The sequence below is a fragment of the Heterodontus francisci genome, chromosome 4 (assembly GCF_036365525.1).
Source record: "Heterodontus francisci isolate sHetFra1 chromosome 4, sHetFra1.hap1, whole genome shotgun sequence".
NCBI classification, from domain to species: domain Eukaryota; kingdom Metazoa; phylum Chordata; class Chondrichthyes; order Heterodontiformes; family Heterodontidae; genus Heterodontus; species Heterodontus francisci.
The window spans coordinates 4,443,511-4,470,097 of record NC_090374.1 but is presented as its reverse complement, the minus strand read 5'-3'; the positions used below and the strand labels follow the sequence as shown (position 1 = coordinate 4,470,097).

The 26,587-nt window shown below is 46.0% G+C and overlaps 1 protein-coding gene across 3 annotated transcripts in view; it reads left to right on the top strand.

The window, feature by feature from the left end:
- spef2 (sperm flagellar 2) overlaps nucleotides 1-26,587 on the top strand; it is an 849,051-nt gene that overhangs the window by 670,693 nt on the left and 151,771 nt on the right. For all 3 annotated transcript variants that reach the window (XM_068029096.1, XM_068029094.1, XM_068029095.1), the window contains one exon: nucleotides 26,262-26,381. In XM_068029096.1, coding sequence (XP_067885197.1) covers nucleotides 26,262-26,381 — 120 coding nt within the window. The remainder of the gene's footprint in view (nucleotides 1-26,261; nucleotides 26,382-26,587) is intronic.

The window sequence follows — 26,587 nt, the reverse complement described above, 5'->3', positions numbered from 1 at the left end:
TTTCCAAAAATATATTTTATTCATAAAAATCTGTGGAAAAAAAAAATTACAAAACAGTTCCAAGTTGACATTCCAGAAAGTGCAAAAGAAATTAGTTTTCTTCAATACAGAATGTGAGTTGCCTCACAACCCTTCCATTCCATTTTACATGCAATGTACATTTGCATTACACAGCAAATCCATGTTTTGGTGTATACAGCCCGAGGGGTTTTACACAGATTCCAGCCCCTCTGTTCACTATGGTGGGAGGACCTTACACAGCGGCCTTTCCCCATTGAGCCTTTGCGGCGTCTGCCCCAAGCTTTAGTGCGTCCCTCAGCATGTGGTCCTGGACCTTGGAATGTGCCGGTCTGCAACACCCGGTCGTGGACAACTCTTTGCGCTGGAAGACCAGCAAGTTTTGGGCAGACCAAAGAGCGTCTTTCACCGAGTTGATGTTCCTCCAGCAGAAGTTGATGTTTATCTCGGTATACGTCCCTGGGAACAGACCGTAGAGCACAGATGCCTGTGTTACTGAGCTGCTCGGAATGAACAAAGAACAGTACAGCACAGGAAGAGGCCATTCAGCCCTCCAAGCCTGCGCCGATCTTGATGCCTGCCTAAACTAAAACCTTCTGCACTTCCAGGGACCGTATCCCTCTATTCCCATCCTATTCATGTAATTGTCAAGATGCCCCTTAAACGTTGCTATCGTACCTGCTTCGACAACCTCGACAAAAACCACTGCATCTCTTTCCACACCTGCAAGTTCCCCTCCAAGCCATAAACCATCCTGACTTGGAAATATATTGCCTTTCCTTCACTGGATCAAAATCCTGGAACTCCCTTCCTAACATCTCTGTGGGCGTACCTACCCCACGTGGACTGCAGTGGTTCAAGAAGGCAGCTCACCATCACCTTCTCAAGGGCAATTAGGGATGGGCAATAAATGCAGCCCATGTGAGATTATCCGCTTTGGTAGGAAGAATAGATGTGCAGAGTATTTCTTAAATGGTAAGAGATTAGGAAGTGTAGATGTACAAAGGGACCTGGGTGTCCTTGTCAATAAGTCACTGAAAGCTAACATGCAAGTACAGTAAGCAATTAAGAAGGCAAATGGTATGTTAGCCTTTATCGCAAGAGGATTTGAGTACAGGAGTAGTGAAATCTTGCTTCAATTGTATGGGACCTTGGTTAGACCGCAACTGGAGGACTGTGTGCAGTTTTGGTCCCTTTACCTTTGGAAGGATATTATTGCCATAGAAGGAGTGCAACGAAGGATAGTGTGGGAAAAAGGCATTGAAGTGGATGATCAGCCATGATCGTATTGAATGGCTGAGCAGACTGAATGGCCTACTTTTGTTCCTATGTTCCTAAAAGGAAAGAACATACTAAACATTAGTAAGACTCCATGGTTGAATAAAGACATATGAAGAATAAAGATGCTAATGACTTCAAGGGATATGGGGATAACACAGGAAAGTGGCGTTGAGGTAGATGATCAGCCTTGATCATATTGAATGGCGGAGCAGGCTCGAAGGGCTGAATGGCCTACTCCTGCTCCTATGTTCCTATAATGGAACAGTTGAGGGTTAGGAAAGAGGCTTATATTAAATACATAGACAGCAGAGGTGTGCATGATAAGAGTGAATACGAAGAGAAGTAAAAAAAATCAGGAAGGCAAAGAGGAACTATGAAATTAAATTATCAAGGAACATTGTTAAGCTCCTGTCAAAGCCCCCAATCAAAATATACGATTCTGATTGTGGTGGGACCAACGTACTGTTAACTCAATCCCGTCCTTCCACAGATCAGCTAACATATCATTTACAAACTTTCCAAATTAAAGAAAGACCCAGTCAAATTGTACCATCTATTAACCCCCGAATGAGGCTAACCAAACCAGGTGAGTTTCAATCAATAAGTTAACTCTTTAATTAGAAGAAAGAACACTATGAACATTTAAAAATTAGAGTCCTTGCAAATTTCCAGTCCAATGTTGTTCGAAGTCCTCGCAGAATGTTGTTCAAAGTCCCTGCAGAATGTTGCTTTCCTTCTCAAGCGAATTTCAACAGTTAACAACTTTCAAACAGTTTCAATGGAAACAATCTAACTTTAGAGTTTTTTAAGGGATAAAAGATTGTCACAGTCTAACTTCCTTTTCTTCATTTTAAACTACCAGAGATCTCTGTCTTGGCTTGACCTTTTAGAATTTCGAGAATTAAACAGACAGAAATCCTATTTCCTTCAGCTTAAATGGTTGAGAGCTCTTTTTCAGTGCCAACACAACAGCTGTCTGTGTTTTCTGTCTGTGTGCTCTGTTAGCACAAAACTGTCTTCAACTCATAAGCCAGTTCAAAACTGAATTGTAACAAATGTATCGCATGACACTCACTCCCAGTGACTGTTTCCATGGTAATGAGAATGCATCCTTTGAATCGCAGTCTCCAAATGGCTGTTTCTAAGGCAACGAAAATGTCCCTTCCTATAACTGCTGAGGCTTGCTGGCTCTTCAAGCAAAACTGATCCCTTGAAAGCCTTAAAGGCAAACTGCATATTCTGAAAAAAAACTACAGGAACATGACAACATAAAACAAAAAATAAAATATTTTACTGTCACATAAATGAAAAAAAAGGAAGGCTGGGTTGGGAATAGGGCCATTAAGAGAGAGGCAGGATAATACCACAGGTAACATTAGAGAGATGGCAGGAATATTAAATTATATCACTTCGGTATTTACAAGGGAAATAGAACAGGTAGACATGACATTGAATGATGAGATGAGCAATGAGATAAGTGCATTTAAAATTTGAAAAAAGGGAAATGTATTGAAACTAATCAAACTCAAAGATAAAGCCCCTGGTCCAGATGGATTGCATCCACACATTTTAAAAGAATCGTGGGAAGAGATAGCAGAGACTACATGTAGTTAATAATTTGTTAGAAAAATGTGTAGTTCCAGAGGACTGGCGGATAGCCAATGTAATTCCTATATTTAAGAAGGGGGACAGAACATGCCCAGGATACTATAGACCAGTCAGCTTAATATCGGTGGTTGGAAAACAATGGAATACTTACTAAAGGAGAGAATAGAAGAACATCTAGAAAAGAAAGACATAATAATGAATAGTCAGTGTGGATATTAAAAGATGCTTGACCAATTTTTTGAGGAGGTAGAGAGAGTAAACAATGGTAATGCAGTAGATATAATTTAGCTGGACTTTTGATAAGGTGCCCTATAATAGACTAATGAATAAGGTCAGAGAATGCAGAGTCAGGGGACAAGTGGCAGAATGGATTGCTAACTGGCTTCAAGACAGAAAGCAGAGAGTGAGAGTAGAGAGTAGTTATTCGGATTGGGAAATGGTGTTCCACTGGATCAGTGCTTGGACCATTGCTGTTCACAATTTATTAACGATTTGAACTTTGGAATCAAAAACACAATTTCTAAATTTGCAGATGACACCAAATTGGGTGGGGTGGGGAATAGTCAATACTGAGGAGGACTGCAACAAATTACAGGAGGACATTAATAAACTTGCAGAATGGACAAAATGGACAAATAAATGGCAAATGAAATTCAACACAGATAAATGTGAGGGTAGTACATTTTGGTAGGAAGAATAGGGAGTCACTTTTTACTTGAGAGGTGAGAGTCCAGGTGCGGTAGATGTACAAAGGGATCTCAGAGTACAAACACACCAATCACTAAATGTTGTACCACAGGTTAACGAGGCCATTTAATTAAAAAAATGCAAACCAAGCAATAAGCTTTATTTCTAGAGATAGAATTGAAAAATAGGGATGTTAATGCTAAACCTGTATTGAACCTTGGTTAGACCACTCTTAGAGTTCAGTTCTGGTTGGCATATTATAAAAAGAATATAGAGGCACTGTAGAGGATGAAGATGAGATTTACTAGGATGATACCAGAAATGCATGGGTATACATATCAGGAAAGGATGAATAGACTGGGTCTGTTTTCTCTAGAAAAAAGAAGGCTGAGGAGTGACCTGATAAAGGTCTTTAAAATAATGAAAGATTTTATAGAGTGAATAGAGAATGTACACCATTTCCCACTCTCTACTCCCACTCTCTGCTTTCTGTCTTGAAGCCAGTTAGCAATCCATTCTGCCACTTGTCCCCTGACTCTGCATTCTCTGACCTTATTCATTAGTCTATTATAGGGCACCTTATCAAAAGTCCAGCTAAATTATATCTACTGCATTACCATTGTATTCCACTTGTGGGGAAGAGAATAACTAGAGATCCTCAATCTAAGATAGTCACCAAAAAATCCAGTAGGGAGTTCAGAAGGAACTTCTTTACCCAGAGAGTGGTGAGAAAGTGGAACTCGCTACTACAGAGCATGGGAATAGTATAGATGCATTTAAGAGAAGCTAGACAAGCATATGAAGAAGGGAATAGAATGTTACAATGATAGATTTAGATGAGGAAGAACAGGAGGAGGCTCAAGTGGATCAGGAACACCAGCATGGACTGGTTGGGCTGAATGGCCTGTATCTGTTCCGTATATCCTACATAATCCTATGAACATCAAAGGGAGATGGTTAGATTCTCTTGTTGGAGATGGTCATTGCCTGGCACTTGAGTGGTGTGAATGTAACTTGCCACTTACTAGCCCATGCCTGAATGTTGTCCAGGTCTTGCTGCATATGGACACAGACTGCTTCACTATCTGAGGAGTTGCAAATGGTATTGAACATCGTATAATCATTAGCGAACATCTTCACTTCTGACATTATGGAGGGAAGGTCATTGATGAAGCAGCTGAAGATGGTTGGGCCTAAGACACTACCCTGACGATCTCCTGCAATTATGTCCTGGGACTGAGATGATTGGCCTCCAACAACCACAACCATTTTCCTTTGTGCTAGGTGAGGTGGTGGTGTAGTGGTAATGAAGAGGCCCAGGCTAGCGCTCTGGGGACATGAGTTCAAATCCCACCATGGCAGATCGTGAAATTGGAATTCAATTAATAAAAATCTGCAATTTTAAAAAAAGTTAGTAGAATGGTGACCATGAAACCATTGTCGATTGTTGTAAAAACCCAACTGGTTCATTAATGTCCTTTAAGGGAAGAAAATCTGCTGTCCTTAGCTGGTCTGGCCTACATGTGACTCCAGACCCACAGCAATGTGGTTGACAAGGCCAAGTGCTGGAAAATGGGATTAGAATAGATAGGTGCTTGATGGCCGGTATGGACATGATGGGCCGTAGGATCTGTTTCTGTGCTGTAGAACTCTATGACTCTTAACTACTGTCTGAAATGGCCTAGCAAGCCATTCAGTTCAAGGACAATTAGGGATGGGCAATAAATGTTGGCCCAGCCAATGAAGCCCACATCCCATGAATGAATGAAAAAAAGGTATGACCAACCAATGGAGAGTTTTCTCCCTGATTTCCATTGACTTGATGGCACACTTAGTCAAATGCTGTCTTGATGTCAAGGGCAGTCACTCTCACCTCCCTTCTAATGAGACAGAAAAAAGCTTCAAAGCAGTTTCTGAGGGAGGAAGAGCAACGTTGCAGATTCAGACTCACGATGTGACCCTGATTATATACACCAGATATGGCATTTCTCAGCCTCAAAAATAACAACCACAAAAGACGTGTTAAATCAGATTGTACCTTGATCAGTGCATGTGATGAGGATACATTTCAATGTTAATGCCACCACAACCACAACATCACGCAATGTGGAGTCAGGTCAGCGTCTAACATCAAACTTCTCTCAGCTCTCAGCAAGTCAACCCATCAACCAACAAGCTGAATCACACATTAAGGCCTGACAGCTTCTGAGAGATAAACAACTAACATCCATTTCAGGAGCAGCCTTTCAGAATTAAGGGAGTCACAACTGATGGAGAAGAAAGATAAAACATCTGTTAACCTTGATCTGAGTGCAACACAGTCCGGTTTTATTTCTGATTTTCATTTTTTAATGAGCGATACTAATAGAATCCAGCCTCCATCTAATCTCACACAGAATGATGGAATCATAGAAGTTTACAGCACAGAAGGAGGCCATTTGGCCCATCATGTCCGTGCCAGCTGAAAAAAGAACTATCCAGCCTGATCCCACCTTCCAGCCCTTGATCCGTAGCCCTGTAGGTTACAGCACTTCAAGTGCATATCCAAGTAATTTTTAAATGTGTTGAGAGTTCCTACCTCTAGTTCTACCTCTTCAATTTTCACCCCATCCATTCCCTCTATCATCTCCGCTTCTACCGATATTTTGTCAAATTCCTCTTCCTTAGTAAACACCGATACAAAGTACTCATTGAAGTATATTAGCCTTGCCCTGTGCCTCTAAGCATATATCACCCTCTTTGTCCCCAGTAGGCCCCACTCCACCTCTTATTACCCGCTTACTATTTATATGCCAGTAGAAGATTTTTGGGTTCCCTTTTATGCTAACTGCCATTATATTCTCATTCTCTCTTTGGCAGTATTATTTTTCTCTTCACTTCCCCTCTCAACTTATTATATGTGACCTGGTTCTCACTTGAAGAATTCACCTGACATGCATCATACACCCTCTTTTTTTTCTTTCATCATATTCTCTATTTCCCTTGTTATCCAAGGAGCCCTGTTTTTGGTTTCCTTATCTTTCACCCTTGTTAGAATGTACCTAGCCTGTACCTGAAAAATCTCCTGTTTAAAGATCACTCAGTGTTCTGATAATTTTTCCTGTCAGTCTTTAGTTCCAATTTACCCTGTCATCCCATTGAAGTTAGCTTTCTTCCAATTTAGAAGTTCTACTTTAAGTTGTTCCTTGCTCTTTTCCATTACAAGTCCATTACCTTATATTACCTTATATTCCATTACCTTATATACGATGATCACTCTTCCTTAAGTGTTCTCTGACAGATACTTAGTCCACTTGGCCACCTCATTCCCCAGCACCAGATCTAGCAATGCCTCCTTTCTAGTTGGACCAAGAACATATTGATCAAGGAAGTTCTCCTCAACACATTTCAGAAATTCCTCCCCCTCCTTACACTTTAACATTATCCCAATCGATATTTGGGTAATTAAAGTACCCCAATATCACCATTCTATAGTTCTTGCACATTTCTGAGATTTCCCTCTCCCTCTCTTCCCCCCCACGCCCCCCCACCTCCCCCCCCCCCCCAACCCGGACCCCCAAGTCTCTCTGGGCCTCCAGTGTTGCTAGCTTTTCACCATTTAGAAAGTAACCTGTTCTATCTCCAAAGTGGATGACCTCACATTTGACTCGATTCAAATCCACTTGCCACAATTGTTCCCATTATTATGACCGAGTTGGGAGGAGTGCACTGTTTATTCTAGTCCCACTTCTCTACAGGTCACAACATATATTTACATTTTCCCTCTTACCGATACAGTCAACTCAATTTTTCCCAGAATAAAACGCACCAACAAGGTTTCTTTAATAAACAACAAAATTATCAGTTTATTATAAAACAAGTCTTAACCAATACTGAAGTAAAACATATAGATACAAATTGAAATATTTAAGCCCCTTATTTATCTTAGTCCCTCTCACTCACACACACATACACTTACCCCAGTTAACCGGAAAAAAATAAAAGGGATTGTTGTTTACAGCTCTGTTACAAAGGAAAAAAAACACTTAGGCAGAATACTTGTCCTTGGTTTTGGTTTAGCGTCCCTAATGCGTAAAGACGGCTGTCACTGGGATCTTTCCAAGCGATGTTGAAGATCAGTTTGGGTAGGCTTTCCAAGAAATGCAGCTACAGAGGCTTCAGATAGGTCTTACAGCAGAAATGCAGCAACAGGCGTTTCATTTCCCACACATTCAATGTGCAGGGTTTCTTCAAATACAGTTGGAAAAAGGAAACTGACACACTCTATGCAGGATTTATTTTCAAGAGAGAGTGAGAGCTGGGTCTTCTTTGGCAGGCAAAAGCCAACTATCTTTTATAATGGTTTAAACTGAAGCTAAAAACATTCCAGGTGTCAAGCCTCCTGACAAGTCAAAGTTTTGACTTGTCATTTCTTTGTAAACATCTCCCCAAGTCAAAACAACCCCTGCTGGGTGATTATCCACAGACAGGTGCCTTCTAGTAAGACTTGTTTACAAACTGAATCCAGGAACCTTCTGGTGACCTCTTTAAAAAAAACACAAAGTTCAGCATCTCTTCAAGATTCCAGATGAACCAATGTCCATAATTCAACTATAAATTCTTAAAACATATTTTACAAAACAAAATAGAAGTACTCTCATAACCCCTCCACCCTTGGAGAAATGAAACCATTTTTACATGCATTTCATTACAAAGTGTAAAAAAACAGAAGATGACAACATTTTAAAATACATTTTCACATTCATCCCCTTTCACCCTTTACCTGTATTTAATACAATTTTGCTTTGTATCATCTTTGCATTCATATAACTCAAAGTTAGATTCTCGATAAAGCATCTGCAATAACATTATTTTTGCCCGCAATGTGGATAATCTTTAAGTGATAGGGCTGGAATAGTAAACGGTTGTATCGGAATAGTCTGGCATTCTGGTTTTTACATTTTTCCACAAAGGCTAGGGGGTTATGATCAGTATATATCATTGTCTCTCTGTAGTTGTGGTAGACATAAACTTCAAAATGTTTAAGAGCCAATCATAGACCTAGGCTTTCTTTTTCCACTGCTGAATATCTTTTTTGGTGTCAATTTAGCTTCTTTGAAAAGTATCCCACTGGCCTTTCTATACCTGATTCATCGTCTTATAACTGGACTGCACTGACCCCCAGGTCATGAGCATCAATTGCTACCTTGAAGGCTTAGTGAAATTTGGAGCAGACAATACTGGTTCATTAATCAAAACAGCTTTCAGCCTCTCAAAAGAGGCTTGGCACTCCCCTGATCACACTACCTTGGTTTTCTTTTTCTGTAGCAAATCTGTCAGTGGAGTAACTATAGTGATAAAATTTGGTACAATCATTTGGTAGAAACTACACAGCTCTCATCATTTCTTGCTTAGTCTTAGGGGTAGGGAACTCCATCAATGCTTGTACTTTTGCTATTCTTGGCAACACTTATCCATTCCCTACTATATGCCCGAGGTAGGTCACTCTCGCTTTCGCAAATTCACTTTTGGCAAGGTTTATTACTAAATCAGCTGATTGTAATTTTCTAAACAGAGCTTCTAGTTGTTCCAAGTGGTCCTTCCAAGTGTCACTGTATACCAGCACCTCATCAAGGTAAACCACACAGTTAGGAACACTGGCTACCACTTTGTTCATTAGTCTCTGAAAGGTTGCTGGGACATTCTTTAGCCCGAATGGCGTCATTCAGCACTGGAAAAGGCCATCCGGTATGACAAAAGCCAATATTTCTTTAGCTCAGCGTGTTAAAGGAACTTGCCAGTATCCCTTTAACAAATCTATCTTTGTAAGAAATATGGCACTGCCCACTCTGTCAATACAGTCTTCCAAGCGAGGAATTGGGTAGGAATCTGCCTTTGTTACTGCATTAACATTTTTTGTAGTCTATGCAAAGTCAAGTTGAACTGTCAGGTTTAGGCATTAATACTACTGGTGAACTCTAGCTGCTTTGACTGGGTTCAATTAGGTGGTTTTCCAGCGTGTATTGATTTCTGCTTTTACCTGGGCCTGTTTTTCTGGACTTAAGCGATAAGGATGCTGTTTTACATGAAAGGATTTCCCTACATCCACATGATGTGTGGCTAAGGTTGTATATCCTGGCTTATCTCCACAGACTATTTTAAGTGCTGTGAGTAGCCTTGCTCGGTCTCCTTATTCTTTTTCATCTAAATATGAAATGATGTTTAATCTCCCTAGCAATTCAGTATTAGCTAACTGGAGAGTAGGAGGTTCAATTTGAGAATTGTCTAGGCCTCCTTCTGCCTCATCCTCACCATCTCTTTCATCCTTCACTGACCCTACTACCTGACATACCTGTGCTTGTTGATCCTCCTCCCAGCAATAATATTGTTTTAATATATTGATATGGCACAGTTGACTCTTTTTCCAGTGATCTGGGATGTCAATTAAATAATTCACTTCACCAATTCTCTTGACCACTTTATATGGACCACTGAATCATGCTTTCAGCAGTTCACCCTGTAAAAGCAGTAATACTAACAGCTCAACCCCTGCTTGAAATGTTTGGGTCTTAGCATGCATGTCTGCCCATTTTTTCATAGTTGTTTGGGAAGCTTTGAGGTGTTCCTGAGCCACTTTGCAAGCTCTTGTGAGCTGTTCATGGAACACGGATACATAATCTAGTACAGAAGATTCATCCCTCTTCTAAAAACCTTTCTTTGATCAGTTTTAGAGGACCTCTTATCTCATGTTCATAAACTAATTCAAAAGGACTAAAACCGGAAGACTCATTCAGCAAATCCCTAGTGGCAAACAAAAGAAATTCTGGCCTTTTATCTCAATTATAGGGATATTCATGACCGTATTCCCTGAGCATCATTTTGAGGGTCTGATGGTACCTTTCTAAAGCTCCCTATGTAAGCTAAAGACTTTAACTGTGTTATACTCAAATTATTCATAACTTCTTGAACAATTTTAGACATAAAATTGAAACCTTGATCCGCTTGAATCTCAATCAGTAATCCATATCTAGTGAAGAACTGGGTTAACTTCTCTACCATTACCTTAGCAGGAATTGTTCTCAAGGGAATGGCCTCTGGGAATCAAGTAGCCATATCCATGATAGTGAGTAAATATCAGTGTCCCGCTTTTGTTTTCGGTAAAGGTCCTACACAGTCTACCAAAACCCAACTAAATGGTTTCCTAAAAACTGGTATGAAAATTAGAGGTGCCGGTTTTATGGCAGGTTGCAGTTTTCCCACAATCTGGCACGTATGGCACGTTTTACAAAATTGCACCATGTCCTTGGAAAACCTGGCCAGTAAAAATTTTGACTTATAAGTGATTTGGTCTTCCGGATCCCCACATGCCTCGCTACAGGAATTTCATGCGCTATCCTTGATAGTTCCCGATGATACTTTGGCGGTACCACTATCTGATGAACAACCGTCCATTCTTCGCCTGCAGGTCTGTGAGGAGGTCTCCACTTTCTCATCAGAATCCCATTTTTAACATCGTTGCCTTCTGGAACTCATTTTGTCTCAGCTTCTGTTAGAGCTGATTGTGCCACTTTATTTAACTCTGGATCAGCTTGCTGAGCCATGATCAGAGTAGACTTATTAAACATTTCCTTTGGATTATCCAACTCCACAAAGAAAGTTTCAGATATTTGGCTATCTGTCTGGGTGCCAATTTCACCTTTGACAATGGAACTTGTTTAGCCATTGCTCGGGTTACTACACACGAAGGAAAAATTCCTGGAACCTTTTCCTGTAACTGTTCTGTCTCTTTAACTTCACTTGGTTTTTCCGTGAATACTGGAGAAGCTATTACTTTTTCTCCAGCCAAATCATTCCCCAGGAGTAGGTCAACTCCATCGATGGACAATTGCTACAGTTACCTTTCCAGACATTAGGTCACGCTCTAGGTGCACCCGATACAAAGGTACAGGTATATACTCCCCGCCAATACCATTCACTAAAACTTTAGCATTCACTGCACTCTGGTGGTAATGTTTTGCCTTTCCCCAGCAAAAGTATAACTATATGTTTACCCGACTCACTCGCGGGATAAGGAGTTACTTTTCCTTTCGACAAGAATTCCCTATAACTCTCAGAAATCTTACTCACAACCCCTGCACTCACTTTAGTTTTTGATTTTTAGACTTACAGCTACAGTCAAAGCTACAGCCTGATCTGCTGTACTCTCGGTCAGGGCCCATTGGCTTTGTGTACCCCAATAAGTCCCATGGGTTTACCCTGCAACTTCCAGCATTCTGATTGTAGAGTCCCATCTTATGGCAATGGTAACATTGGGGCTTGCGGACCTCACTGCTACCCTCAGCATCTTCCTTTCTGGCCTGAGGAGGAGATCCTGGGGCATTCCCAGCTGTTCCTAATTGTTTCCGGCTACTTGCCTTCCTTTCACCCTTCACCTTCTATCTGTCTTAGGTTTGAGGGGGTGACAGACAAAGGGTTTGTGCTTATGCACAGGCTCATAATCATCAGCAATTTCTGCTGCCTGTCTGGCTGTTGAAACCTTCTCGTTCTTTATATGGTTTCTTAATAATGGAGGGAGTGAATTCTTAAATTCTTACAGGTGAATTAGTTCCCTAAGGTTCCCATATGTGGCTTCCATCTTTAGTGCCCATATCCAACGATCAAAATTAATTTGCTTTACTCTCAAATTCTATATACATCTGCCCAGACGATCTCAGGAGGTTCCAAAATTTCTGTTGGTAAGATTCAAGGACTAAATCATAGGCAGCGAGAATAGCCTTTTTGCCATCTCAATCTGCAGAAACCTCCTCAGAAAGCATGGCATAAATTTTGAGCTCTGCCCATCAACCTGCTTTGCATAAGCAGTGTCCAGCTTTCCTTTGACCACTTCATCTGTTTGGCTGTCTTTTCAAATGAAATGCAAAATGCCTCTACATCACTTTCCTGAAACATAGGGAGGGCTTGTACAACTTTATACAGATTTCCACTGAGTCCTGGGCTGGAATCAGATCTTTCCTCACAAGAATCTTCACTGGTTCAAGACCACCCTGTTGTCTTAGTTCCAGCTTTTTAACTTTGAGTTCCCTTCCTTCTCTTTCTCTGTGCAATTCTAGTTCATTTTTCTATTGTAAATTCTTTTTCTAGTTCACGTTTTCTTATTTCTATTTCTTTTTCCTTGTCAGGCTTAAATGTTTCCATTTCTTGTTCCTGCTTCATCTGTAAGCGAATTCGAATTTAAGCTAATTCAACTGCACTATCCATAGTTTGCTTTCTTCTTCCAATTTCAAATGTTATGCTATTACTTCAATTATGTCTGGTTTTCAGCTCCTGGTTTGAACTCTAACCCCAATTTTTCTGCCAATTCTATTAGCTTAACCTTGGTTAAGTATCTCAAACCACGCAGGGATGCATCCTCCTTCCCCAGAAGAGTTGCAGCAACATGCTGGTGGTGTAAACGTTACTGTATTACACAAGAAACCTGGTTCCTTTTATTTTTCCCTTTCTCAATTATCATTACCCCACTTACAATTGAACTTCATCGTCGGCGTTGGGTTTATCCCAGACGAGCCCCCAATTATATGTTACGACTGAGGCGGGAGGAGTGCATTGTTTATTCTAGTCCCACTTCTCCACAGTTCACAAAATATATTTGCATTTTCACACATACTGATACGGTCAACCATATATTCTATTTTTCCCAGAATAAAACACACCAACCAGGTTTATTTAATAAACAACAAAATTATCAGTTTATTATAAAACAGGGCATGCTTGACAAATCTTTTGGAATTCTATGATGACATTACGAGCAAGGTGGACAATGGGGACCCAGTGGATGTGGTGTACCTAGATTTCCAAAAGGCCTTCGACAAGGTGCCGCACAAGAGGCTGCTGCATAAGATAAGGAGGCATGACGTTAGGGGTAAAGTATTAGCATGGATAGAGGATTGGTTGACTAACAGGAAGCAGAGAGTGGGGATAAATGAGTGCTATTCTGGGTGGCAATCAGTCACTAGTGGTGTGCCTCAGGGATCGGTGTTGGGACCGCAATTATTTACAATTTATATAGATGATTTGGAGTTGGGGACCACGTGTAGGGTGTCAAAGTTTGCAGATGACACTAAGATGAGTGGCAGAGCAAAATGTGCAGATGACTGTGAAACTTTGCAGAGGAACATAGATACATTGAGTGAGTGGGCAAAGGTCTGGCAGATGGAATACAATGTTAATAAATGTGAAGTCATTCATTTCAGTAGGAGTAACAGGAAAAAGGATTATTACTTGAATGGTAAAAAGTTGCAGCATGCTGCTATGCAGAGGGACCTAGGTGTCCTTGTGCATGAATCGCAGAAGGTTGGTCTGCAGGTACAGCAAGTAATTAGGAAGGCAAATGGAATTTTGTCCTTCATTGCTAAAGGGATTAAGTTTAAAAGCAGAGAGGTTATGTTGCAGCTGTATAAGGTACTGGTGAGGCCGCACCTGGAGTACTGTGTGCAGTTTTGGTCTCCTTACTTGAGAAAGGATATACTGGCATGGAGAGGGTGCAGAGGAGGTTCACTAGGTTGATTCCGGAGTTGAGGGGGTTGGCTTATGAGGAGAGACTGAGTAGATTGGGATTATATTCATTGGAGTTCAGAAGAATGAGGGGGGATCTTATAGAAACATATAAAATCATGAAGGGAATAGATAAGATACAAGTAGAGAGGATGTTTCCACTGGCAGGTGAAGCTAGGACAAGAGGGCATAGCCTCAAGATTAGAGGGAGCAGATTTAGGACTGAATTAAGAAGGAACTTCTTCACCCAGAGCGTTGTTAATCTATGGAATTCCTTGCCCAGTGAAGTAGTTGACGCTTCTTCAGTAAACGTCTTTAAAGCTAAGGTAGATATCTTTTTGAACAATAAAGGAATTAAGGGATACGGTGGGAGCGCGGGTAAGTGGATCTGAGTCCACGAAAAGATCAGCCATGATCTTATTGAATGGCGGAGCAGGCTCGAGGGGCCGGAGGGCCTACTCCTGCTCCTAGTTCTTATGATTTTATAAGTCTTAACCAATAATTAAGTAAAATATACATAATTTGAAATATTGAAGCCCCTTATTTATCTTAGCCCCTCACATGCACACATACATACTCTGGTTAACCAGAAAAGTAAAAGGGATTGTTGTTTACTGCGCTGTTACAAAGAAAACAAAAAAAAAATAGGCAAAATACTTATACTTGGTTTTGGTTTGGCGTTCCAAATGCGTATAGATGGCTGTCACTGGGATCTTCTTGGAACAATTCTTTCCAGGCAATGTTGAAGATCAGTTTGGGTAGGCTTTCCAAGAACTGCAGCTACAGAGGTTTCAGATAGGTCTTACAGCAGAAATGCAGCAACAAGGATTTTAAGATACCACACATTCAATATGCAGGGTTTCGTCAAATACAGTTGTAAACAAGAAACTAATGCACTGTATATAGGGTTTCTTTTCAAGATGAGCCGGGTCATCTTCTTGCAAGCAAAAACCAACTGTCTATTGTAACAGTTCAAACTGAAGCTAAAAACATTCCAGAAGTCACGCCTCATGACCTCCATAAATCTTGACCTGTCAACTCTTTGTAAACATCTCCCCAAGTCAAAACAGCCCCTGCTGGGTGATTATCCATAGACAGGTGCCTTCCAGTAAGACTTGTTTACAAGTCAAATCCAGGAACCTTCTGGTGAATTTTTAAAAACACAAAGTTTAGCATCTCCTCAAGATTCCAGATGAATCAATGTCCATAATTCAACTATAAATCCTTAAAACATATTTTACAGAAAAAAAGTATTCTCGTAACACCATTCACTTAATCCATTTATATCTTTGCAATTTTATGTTTCCATTTCAACTGCTTACAATGCCACCGGTCTACAAATTTGGATATGTGGCTTTCTATTTCGTCATCTAAGTCATTATTCAATACGGTGAATAGTTAAGGTTCCATCACAGATCCTCGCAGAACACCACTAGTCACATCCTGCCAATTAGAGCACCTGCCCCTTATCCCTACTCTCTGTCTCCGATCGCTGATGCAATTTCCTAATCAGATCAATAATTTGCCTTGAACTTACTTGCCACAGAATATCCACCGGAAGCCCTCAATTTGGTCCCAGCCTGTAATTCACTATCAGTTCTATCTTTGTATCTCAGTCTCTCCCAGTGTTGTTTGTTGTGTGTTAGTTCCTTGTGAGATGTTAAATCCATGTTTGAGGACAGCTGAGCACAGCAGTGTTGGGACTATGGGGGTAGAAGGGCAGTGTCCATGTCAGTAACCTTTGTGCTTGCTGCTGTTTTAAGCGCTCCAGATTCCACTCAACCTGGTGGACAGGTGGAGCTGGAAACCAGCAGCCCAGCGACCAAGGATAAGGAAAATTAGAAGGGTGAAGGAGAGCGAGAGATGTAAGTACACAGGTCGATGCAGTGCATGAGCTCAAAATCAAGTCTAGATTCCCTCGTTCACAAACAATTCAGTAGCAACCAATGTCTCAGTGTTATGCTGGGATAGAGAATGCATCAGCAGAGAGTGTTAACTTGTCGCTGCAGCAATAACCTAACTGGAAACCTGGTGGGGCTGATAGGAAATCACCTCCGCTGGAAAAGGCAGGACTATTTCTGTTGAATCCTGACCATCATCAGTATTCATTCAGAAAAACAGCACTGACAGCAAGATAGCTCTTTCTAATCTCTGCTGTACCTGCCCTGGGAGTGTTTGATGAGACAGTGTAGCGAGAGCTTTAGTCTATCTGGGAGTCTGTGAAACTACTTAAAAGTCTATTGCACAGACTGCTCTGTGCAGCACTCTCCACCTCAGGCCCCTGCTGTAAAGGGGGAGGATGCCTGCATAGAGAGATTCCATCGCGGTTTCCCCTCTCTGCCAGATGGCAACACGGACCGCCACGCGTGTCCGAGCAGCAGACGAGGGCGAGGAAGTGGAGAGTGTGCAGGAGCAGCCCGTATACGAAACCCCTCAGGCAATATGGAATGGCACGGAGGGCATTTCCAAGTAGCAGCTCAACTTGTGTGGGAACGGCTCCCAAGGAGGGTTTCTGGACCTAGGTCCAATGAATAGTTCCGGACGAGTGGGGGTCAGCTTGGCTGGGAGCGCTCCACACGTCCATGCCTCCTAGTCACCCGCACCCGGGCATCCCGGGGGTTTCGGCTACTCTTCCATCTGTCAGTCGATCCCCAGAACTAGCACTGGAGGCGACCATGTTCCAGACTCTGAATAGATCCCAGTAAAAGAGAGGCAACTCCCTCAGAGAGGTGCGGCTAACATTCACCGTCGGGAGCTGAGTGTCGTCTTGAAGGCAGTTCCCCGGCGGAAAGAATTACCTCCCAATGCACACCATCTGGGAGGACGCTCGACGTACAGGTATCTCTGCAGGGTCCGAAGGCAGAGGGTCGCAGCCTGGGTGCGAATGCACACCAGCGACTGGCCGCTCTCCTCGATCGGGAGATCAGGACCGCGGCAGAGACCCAGTGTTTCCTCTTGCCCCAGAAGAAATTAACAAGTTTCTTCTGGATTTTGGTGGCAAATGCTAGGGGCAGGATCAAATTGACCAACCCATACCACAGCATCGAGGCCACCAGTTGGTTTATGACCAGTGCTCAGCCCCTGTAGGAAAGCACTCGGAACAGTCCTGTCCAGCGCTCCAGCTGAGTGGTGACTTTTGCCTCCAACTCCGGCCAGTTTGCTGGCCTAGCTTCCTCAGCGGGGCTTAGGTGGACTCCCAGATAGAGGAGGCGCGTGGTGCTCCATGCAAAAGGCGTTAACTGTTCCGGCAGGGAGTCCACCCACCACTGACCCACCAGGAGTCTAGAACATTTCTCCCAATTGATCCTCGCAGAGGACGTGGCAGAAAAGGTCTGTTGGCATTCACACATCCTCCACAAGTCAACGGGATCTGTGACCGTGAGGAACACATCAGCAAGATAAACCGAGAGGATGACCCACCTGCCCGGTCTGCGCGGAACCAAACCCGCCAAGCTCCTGCGAAGCAGGCATGGGAATGGCTCCTCGCAGTTGGTATATAATTAGCCGGACATGGGGTATCCCTGGCGTACTCCTCTCCCATAGCGAAGGGGCGCCGTCAAGGACGAGTTTGCTTTGACCATACACTTTGCGGCGGCGTATAAAAGTCAGACCCGGGCTACAAAATGCAGCCCGAGTCCGAACGCACGCACAGTCCCGAAACGATATTCATGATCCACCCTGCTGAATGCCTTCTCCTGATCAAGGGAGAAAGGCGACCGACAGACCAGTCCTCTGGGAAAGATGGATCAGGTCCCGGACCAGGTGGATGTTGTCCTAGATGGACCGTCTCGGGACCGTATAGGACTGGTCGGGGTGGATCATGTGGGCCAGCACTGAGCCCAGGCGGGTAGACAAAGCCTGGTAAAAGATCTTATAATCCGTGCTGAGGAAGGAGACCGGACACCAGTTCTCAAGCAAGCAGAGATCGCCGCTCTTCAGCAGCAAGATGATGACCGCCCTGCTCCACGAAAGGGGCATCTCCCAGGTTGCCAGGGTTTCCCTCAGGACCTGCGCAGAATCGGCACCCCCCCCTCCCCTCACCCCAGGACATCCCAGAACGCCCTGAGGAACTTCACAGTCAGCCCGTCCAGCACTGGGGATTTGCCCCTCGAGAGCTGGTGGAGGGCGCCGGTGAGCTCCTCCAATGTGATCAGAGCTGCCATTCCTTCTTTGCCCTCCGGGTTGACCTGCGGCAGGTCCTCTCACGAAACTCTGCGTGCCTCCTCGCTGGACGGATTCAGAGAGAACAACGTGCCAAGCAGCCCATTTCCTCCAGATCCGTCGTCGGCCAAAAGCTCAACGAGCTGCTTATGGACTCCCCGCCATTTTTCCAGTGAGTAGAAGAAGGATGAGGCATGGTCCAAATCTTCCAGGATCTGGATACTCACGTACGCGCCTCAGGACCCTGAGAGCTGCAAGTTCCTCAGCGCGCCCTTATTCTCTTTGTATGCCTGCCACAGGGCTGGGTCCATGACGGCCTGACCGAGACGGGACTCCAGGTTGAGCACCTCCCTCTCTAGGCGCCTGATCTCGGCTTCCCGCCTCTTGGTCGACCCCTTCGCGTACTCCTGACAGAAGACACGGATGTGAGTCTTGCCCACATCCCACCATAGTCTCAAGGAGGGGAAGCCCCCCTGCTTCCTTCGCCAGTCGGCCCAGAATCAACAGAACGAGTCCCGGAATCGCTCATCCTCCAGCAGCCAGTTGTTAAAGTGCCAGTCACACGGACCCCGCCCGCGTGCGGAGCGGAGAGAGCTCCGCCCACACCAGGCGGTGGTCCGAGCACGGCACCAGCCTTATGGAGGCCGCCGAGACACAGGAGATGTACGCCTGCAAATTGTAGAGGTGGTCAATTCAGGACCCTCCTCTTCCAGACCTCCAGGTGAAGGCCCTGGAGTCGGGATGGAGATTCCACTACACGTCCACCAAGTCGGGGAGCTGATCAGTTCCCTCAACTTCTCCACCGATGCTTGGCCGCACTGGGGACCGGAGTGATCCCCCACCTCGAGGGTACAGTTAAAATGCCCCCCGAGGATGATGCACTCGCCACTATCGATGGAGCTCAAGAGAATGGACACTTCTTCAAAGAAGCGCACTTGCAACGCGCTGGGCCCGGGCGCGTACACGTTCACAAAGTGGAGCGGCACGCTACCCAGGCGAACAGCGAGGTGGAACAAGCGGCCCGGCACTAGCTCCTTGACTCCCAAGATCTCCGGCTGAAAAGTAGGGGCCAACAAGATAGCCACCCCACTAGAAAGCGGGGTGAGGTAACTCATGTAAGACTCCACCCTGCCACTCCAGGTGGCTTCATCTCCTGGAACGGTGTGGGTTTCCTGCAGAAAGCTCACCTCATATCTCCCTTCGCTGAGGACTGAGAGATTGTGAAATCTGCGGTGAGACCCCCCTCCCCCCCAACCCCGCTGCTGTTGAGGTTGAGGCTGGCTATGGCTATCTTCATGTCAAAAGTACTTAGAAACCTGTCACCAACACCTCACTGTGAGGAGGGAGTGGAAGTGCACCTGGTCTTCCACTCCCCCAGCAACCCATAGAGGAACGCATTGAAACAGTGCCTCACTAACAGTTTCACTTCGGCGCCCTTGCCCCACTTCTTGAGGGTGGCACGGACGGACTGGATGATCAGACTCAAATTTGACCACCGACTGGGGGTCAGCTGAACTTTATCGTAGCAAGGAAGTCCTGGAGGTCTGCGGTGGAGATGAGAGGAGACTCAATAGGAGGCACAAGGAACTCCACTGCCTCACTGGCGATGAATTCAAGATCGTCCTCCATGCCCCACACCGAGCCCCATCCTCCTGCGGGTCGTCACCACCTGCGGCCGGCACACCCACCACACACTGTGCCATGCCAGCTGGTCCCACCACCATTACAACAATGGCAGAGGAGGTCTGTCTGGGCTCTTCTGTGGAACTGGAGCCTATGGATGCCAGCGATTCAGACCCCCCCTCCTCCATCTCCGTCCCCAGGCCAGTGAGTGTCCCAGGGGAGACAGTATTTCCCAATTCCGGAAATCTGGCCACAACAAGGACCGCTGGCGGAGAAAGGAGGCCATCTTCCACCCTGCCAGCGGCCACAAGTCCAGCAGGCAGGGCAGCATTTTCAATCACAACTGGGTCGGGTACATCCTGGTTGGTACCCGACTTTAGCTGGGAGGGCCAACCCTTTGGGGCCTTGCCCTCCCATCCACCCAGGGCACCTGACCCCCTGGCAGATGGGGTGGCTTCTCCAGGGGAGCATCTCTAGGCTCCCCCACCACAAGCAGGGCTCCACTTGCTCCTTCAGGAGGAGCCACACATACAGGTCTCTCCCCCTTCCCTCCATCCTGAGGGAGAGGGAAATCCTGCCCAGGCCTTACGGTCTTGATGGTGGTGGTAGGGGGAACCTGGGGACCTGAATCAGGAGACAGCTCGCCCCTCCCCCCAATAGATGGGCCCTGCACCTCAGGGCCCTTTGTCACCTCTGTGGTGGGGTGCCTTCTCCTCTTTTTCCCGCTCGCATGTGGAGGCTCAGAGACCTCCATGTCATCAGAGGCCTCCGCATCCGCACCCTCCTTTTGCCCAGTTACCCTGGACCCGAGCCTATTCCTGGGGCAGGTGGGTTCCCTGGGATCCAGCCATGGGCTGAGCACAGGCTCAGGCTATGCCACGGTATCCAGGGGACGCTTCTCTTGGAGTTCTTTTTCCACACTTTCCTTCCACTCGAACAGGCTTCCTATCCTTATCAGAGTCCGTGAAAACCGCCGCCTCCAGAACCGCTCCAGCGGTGGCAGTTACAGGTGCAGGAGGAGTGTGGGGTAGTGCACCAGCGCCACCCTGGGCCGCCGAGTTGGAGCTGGCAGCCAGGAGGTTGGGGCAGTTCTTCCAAACATGCCCCACCCACTTGCAGGCATGGCACCGTGCCCCGTCCAAGGTCCAGAAGACACAGTAGGCCGTCCCTGGAACTCTACGCTGAAGTGGTCCTCCGCTACCTCCTCCCGCGCCAGCCACATAAATAACTGGAGGGAGAAGGAGTAGACATGCCGGAGGCTGTTCTCCCGCAGACCGGCCAGGACTGGGGTGATCCCCAACCTCACCGCCCCCAGGTGGTGCAGGTGGGGAAGGAGGAGCTCACTGGGAATGAAGAGCAGGACGTTTGATAACATTATTCACTGTGCACTGGCCCCCAGAGGGTCCACTGGCAGGAAAGTCCTGCCCACAGTTAGCACCTTACTCGGGGCCAGAGACACTACCCGCTGGGTCTTCAGGAAAAACACAGCCTTCCCATACATCTTTGAAGTGAAACAATGGCTGAGGGGCCATTACCTTACAGAGGTCTCCATAGACATATTGAGGTAGGCATAGCTCATTACCCCGCGACTGGAAATTATTAATTTAAAAGGTAATTGGACTACATCGGCGTCCACAGAGGCTGCAGTCGCATAGGTATTAGAGGGCCCCGCCACCTGTGATTATGGGCTCGCTATGGGTTCAAGAGCTAAACCCACCCTGTATTGTAGGCTTGCAAATCAAACAGAAAATAAAAGAAGTAATGAATAAGCCAATATTGAGTTCGGGGCTGAGGGTATACAGGAAAGGCAAAGAGATGCTGTGAGCAACGACTTTGCTTTAGAAGGTGGTACACAGAGAGCACTTTAAACAGTCTTTGGTCGCATTCCTGGTCTTCCGGTCATCTAGTTGGGGGAAGCATCGTCACCTGGGTCAGTTGAACGCTGCCCAGGCACTAGCTATCTCAAGAATACAAGAAATAGGAGCAGAAGTAGACCATATAGCCCATTGCACCTGCTCCACCATTCAATATGATCATGGCTGATCTTGGGCATCAATTCCACTTTCCTGTCCGCTCCCCATATCCCATGATTCCCCAAGTGACCAAAAATCTATCTATCCCAGCCTTAAATATATTCAGTGATACAGCATCCACAACCCTCTGGGGTAGAGAATTACAAAAATTACAAAATTCAGTGAAGTAATTTCTCCTCATCTCAGTCCTGAATGATCAGCCCCTTATCCTGAGACTGTGTCCCCATGTTCTAAATTCCCTGACCAGTGGGTACAATCTCTCAGCTTCTACCCTATCAAGCCCTTTCAGAATCTTATATCTCTCAATTAGATCGTCTCTCATTCTTCTAAACTCCAGAGAATACAATATACTCAGCCTCTCATTATAAGACAACCCCCTCACCACAGGGACCAATCTAGTAAATCTTTGCTGCACTGTCTCCAGTGCAAGTATATCCTTTCGTAAATGTGGAGACCAAAACTGCATACAGTATTCCAGGTACGGTCTCACCAAATTTTAGTAAGACTTCTTTATTCCTGTACTCCAATCCCCTTGCAATAAAGGCCAACATGCCATTTGCCTTCCTAATAGCCTGTAGGACTTCTGTCTCTTTAGCCAGGCAGCTTCAGCTGACCTAAGCTTGGAAATTGGATCTCGGCTTCCAGCCTCTTGGTCAACCCCTTCGCGTACTCCTGACAGAAGACACGGATGTGAGTCTTACCCACATCCCACCATAGCCCACACCAAGTGGTGGTCCGAACATGGCACCAGCCGCATGGAGGCCACCAAGACACAGGAGACGTACGCCTGCAAAATGTAGAGGCGGTCGATTCGGGACCCTCCTCCTCCAGATCTCCATGTGAAGGCGCTGGAGTCGGGCTGGAGATTCTGCCAGACATCCACCAAGTCGAGGGAGCTTATCAGACCCCTCAACTTCTCCACCGATGCTTGGCTGCGCTGGGGACTGAAGCGATCCCCCACCTTGAGGGTAGAGTTAAAATGCCCCCGAGGATGTTGCACTCGCCGCTATCAATAGCGCTCAAGAGAGTGGACACTTCTTCAAAGAAGTGAGCTTGCAATGCACCGATTCTGGGCACATACACCTTCACAAAGTGGAGTGGCACACTACCCAGGCGAACCAAGATCTCCGGCTGAAAATTCGGGGCCAACAAGATAGCCACCCCATTAGAAATAGGAGTGAGGTGACTCATGTAGACCCCACCCTGCCACTCCACGAGCCAGGTGGCTTCGTCTCCCGGGACGGTGTGGGTTTCCTGCAGAAAGCTCACCGCATATCTCCCTTCCCTGAGGACTGAGAGATTGTGAAATCTACAGTGAGACCCCCTGCTGCCATTGCTGTTGAGGCTGGCTATGGTTATCTTCATGTCAAAAGTACTTTGAAACCTGTCACCAACACCTTATGTGAGGAGGGAGTGGAAGTGTACCTGGCCTTCCACTCCTCCAGCAACCCATTGAGGAACGCTTTAAACTGGCGCCTCTCAACCAGTTTCACGCCCACGCCCTTCCCCACTTTCTTGAGGGAGGCACGGACGGACCAGATGATCAGCGCCAGATTCGACCAACGGCCGAGAGGCAACTGAACTTTATTGCGGCAACCCCTGCATGCCACGAGGAAATCCCGGAGTTCTGCCGTGAGGATGAGAGGAGACTCGGTGGGAGGCACGAGGGACTCCACCACTGCAGACATGGCACCGTGCCCCATCCGAGGTCCAGAAGACACGGTAGGCCGTTCCTTGGAACTCCACCCTGAAGTGGCCCTCCAAGACCACCAACTGCATAAATAGGGGCGACATGATTGAAACATATAAGATCCTGAGGCGTCTTGACAGGGTGGATGTGGGAAGGATGTTTCTTCTTGTGGGAGAATCTAGAACTAGGGATCTCTGTTTAAAAATAAGGGGTTGCCCATTTAAGACAGAGATCAGGAGAATTTTTTTCTTTGAGGGTCGTGAGTCTTTGGAATTCTCTTCCTCAAAAGGTGGTGGAAGCAGAGTCTTTGAACATTTTTAAGGCAGAGGTGGATAGATTCTTGATAAGCAAGGGGGTGAAAGGTTATTGGGGGTAGATGGGAATGTGGAGTTGAGTTTAAAATCAGATCAGCCATGATCTTGTTGAATGGAGTAGCAGACTCGAGGGGCCAAATGGCCTACTCCTGCTCCTAATTCATATGTTCATATATTCATATGAGTAGACGTGCCGGAGACTGTTTTCCTGAAGACCGAGCAGGACTGGAGTGATTCCCCGACCTCACCTCCCCCAGATGGTGCAGGTGGGGGAGGAGGAGCTCACTGGGAATGAAGGGCGGGACATTCGACAACATTATCTGCTGTACGGTGGCCCCCAGGGGGTCCACCGGCAGGAAAGTCCCCCCCTCAGTGAGCCCCTTACACAGGGCCAGGAGCACTACCTGCTCGGTCTTCAGAAAGAACACAGTCTTCCCGTTCATCTTCGAGGCTGCAGCAATGGCTGAGGGGCCGACAACCTCAGCCATTGCCTTCACACATGCCTCAATAGACATGTTGGACTGGGGATAGTTCTTCACCCCATGACTAGAAGTGATCAGCTTAAATAGTGACGGGGCCACGTGGACGGCCGCGGAGACTGCAGCCACATAGGTGTTAGAGGGCCCTGCCACTGGCACAGATGGACTCGCCATGGGTCAAGAGCTAAACCCCACCCCAATGGTAGGCCTACAGATTTCAAATAAAGCAAGAAATAAATAAATATATAATAAGTTAGAGGAGAGACAGAGGGTATACTGAAGAAGAAAAGGGAGGCTGGGAGTGATGACTTGCTTCACCGAGGTGGTATGACAGACAACAATTCAATCAAACAGTCCTTCACACGCTCTTCTGGTCTTCCAGTTGGGGAGAGATGTCTTCACCTGTGTCAGTCGAAAGCTGCCCTGGCAGTGTCGGTCTTCTGCTTTCTTCTTAGCCAGGCAGCTTCAGCTGACCTAGGCTGGGCAATTGGGTGGGGAGAGAGCTTCCTTCTATGTTTTGTGCAACTGCACAGCTCCCTGCAGAATTGTACAGCCCCCACCCCTTGTTCTTCCGGCCTCTCCCAACAGTCCAAATCAAATGCAAGTCCGGTGCTCGACAGCCACCTCGAAACACAGCCTTATGATTGAAAAGTCTTTTCCTCCTCTGCAGCAAAAGTTGTCCAAAATGTTGCAGTTCTCTCCTCAGCTCTTCCTCTCCAGCAGCACCTCCAGCAACTGACTGCAGCACTGTCAGCTACACCTCGATGCACTCAACACTCAGGATTCCAATCAGAAAGCAGCGAACCCCAGTGCTGTGCCTGTCCTGGGAGTGGAGGGAGCTTTATTCTGTATCTCGCCCTGTCCTGTCCCTGTCCTGGGAGTGTTTGATGGGACAGCATAGAGGGAGCTTTACTCTGTATCTAACCCCGTGCTGTCCCTGTCCTGGGAGTGTTTGATGGGACAGCATAGAGGGAGCTTTATTCTATATCTAACCCCGTACTGTCCCTGTCCTGGGAGTGTTTGATGGGACAGCATAGAGGGAGCATTACTCTGTATCTAACCCCGTGCTGTCCCTGTCCTGGGAGTGTTTGATGGGACAGCATAGAGGGAGCTTTATTCTATATCTCGCCCCGTGCTGTCCCTGTCCTGGGAGTGTTTGATGGGGACAGTGTAGAGGGAGCTTTACTCTGTATCTAACCCCGTACTGTCCCTGTCCTGGGAGTGTTTGATGGGGACAGTGTAGAGGGAGCATTACTCTGTATCTAACCCCGTGCTGTCCCTGTCCTGGGAGTGTTTGATGGGACAGCATAGAGGGAGCTTTATTCTATATCTCGCCCCGTGCTGTCCCTGTCCTGGGAGTGTTTGATGGGGACAGTGTAGAGGGAGCTTTACTCTGTATCTAACCCCGTACTGTCCCTGTCCTGGGAGTGTTTGATGGGACAGTGTAGAGGGAGCTTTACTCTGTATCTAACCCCGTGCTGATCCTGGCCTGGAATTTAAGGCTCAGATTGAGCCTGGAGTTTCATGTGCACATCGAGAAATCAGCTGCAACAGATGGGAGGTAGCAAGCGGTTAGAGAACTGGCAGCTTCTGTGATAGAGGAAGGTCTGGTTATTATTGTCACTTGAAACATTAACTCACCCCAGCCTCACTCAGATTTCTATGACTTCTAAGTCTTTACAGCTTTTTCTCTTTTTATTTCAGATTTCCAGTGTTTGCAGTATATTGCTTTTTGTCTGCTAAGGAACATTTAGACATGGCAATGTTGGGTCTGTGGGGGTGGAAGAGCAATGTCCTGCAGTAGCTGCTTAAAGCTCTCTTTCTGCTGCTGTTTCAGTGCTCCAGATTCCACCCAACCTGATGGACATTTAGAGCTGGAGACCAGCAGTCCAGCGACCAAGAACAAGGAAGAACAGAAGGACGAAGGGCAACAAGACCTTGAAACAAAAGTACACAAGTAGGTGCAGAGAAAGCAGAGGAGCCCAGACAACGGGCTGAACACCAAATGTAGATTCCTGAGTACACAACCAATTGAATGACACCCAATGTCTCAGTGTTATACAGAGACAGAAGGTTCATCAGCAGAGGGTGCAGTCATCTTTCACTCACTCAACAACAGCAACAACAACTTGTATTTATATAGCACCGTTTACATGATAAATC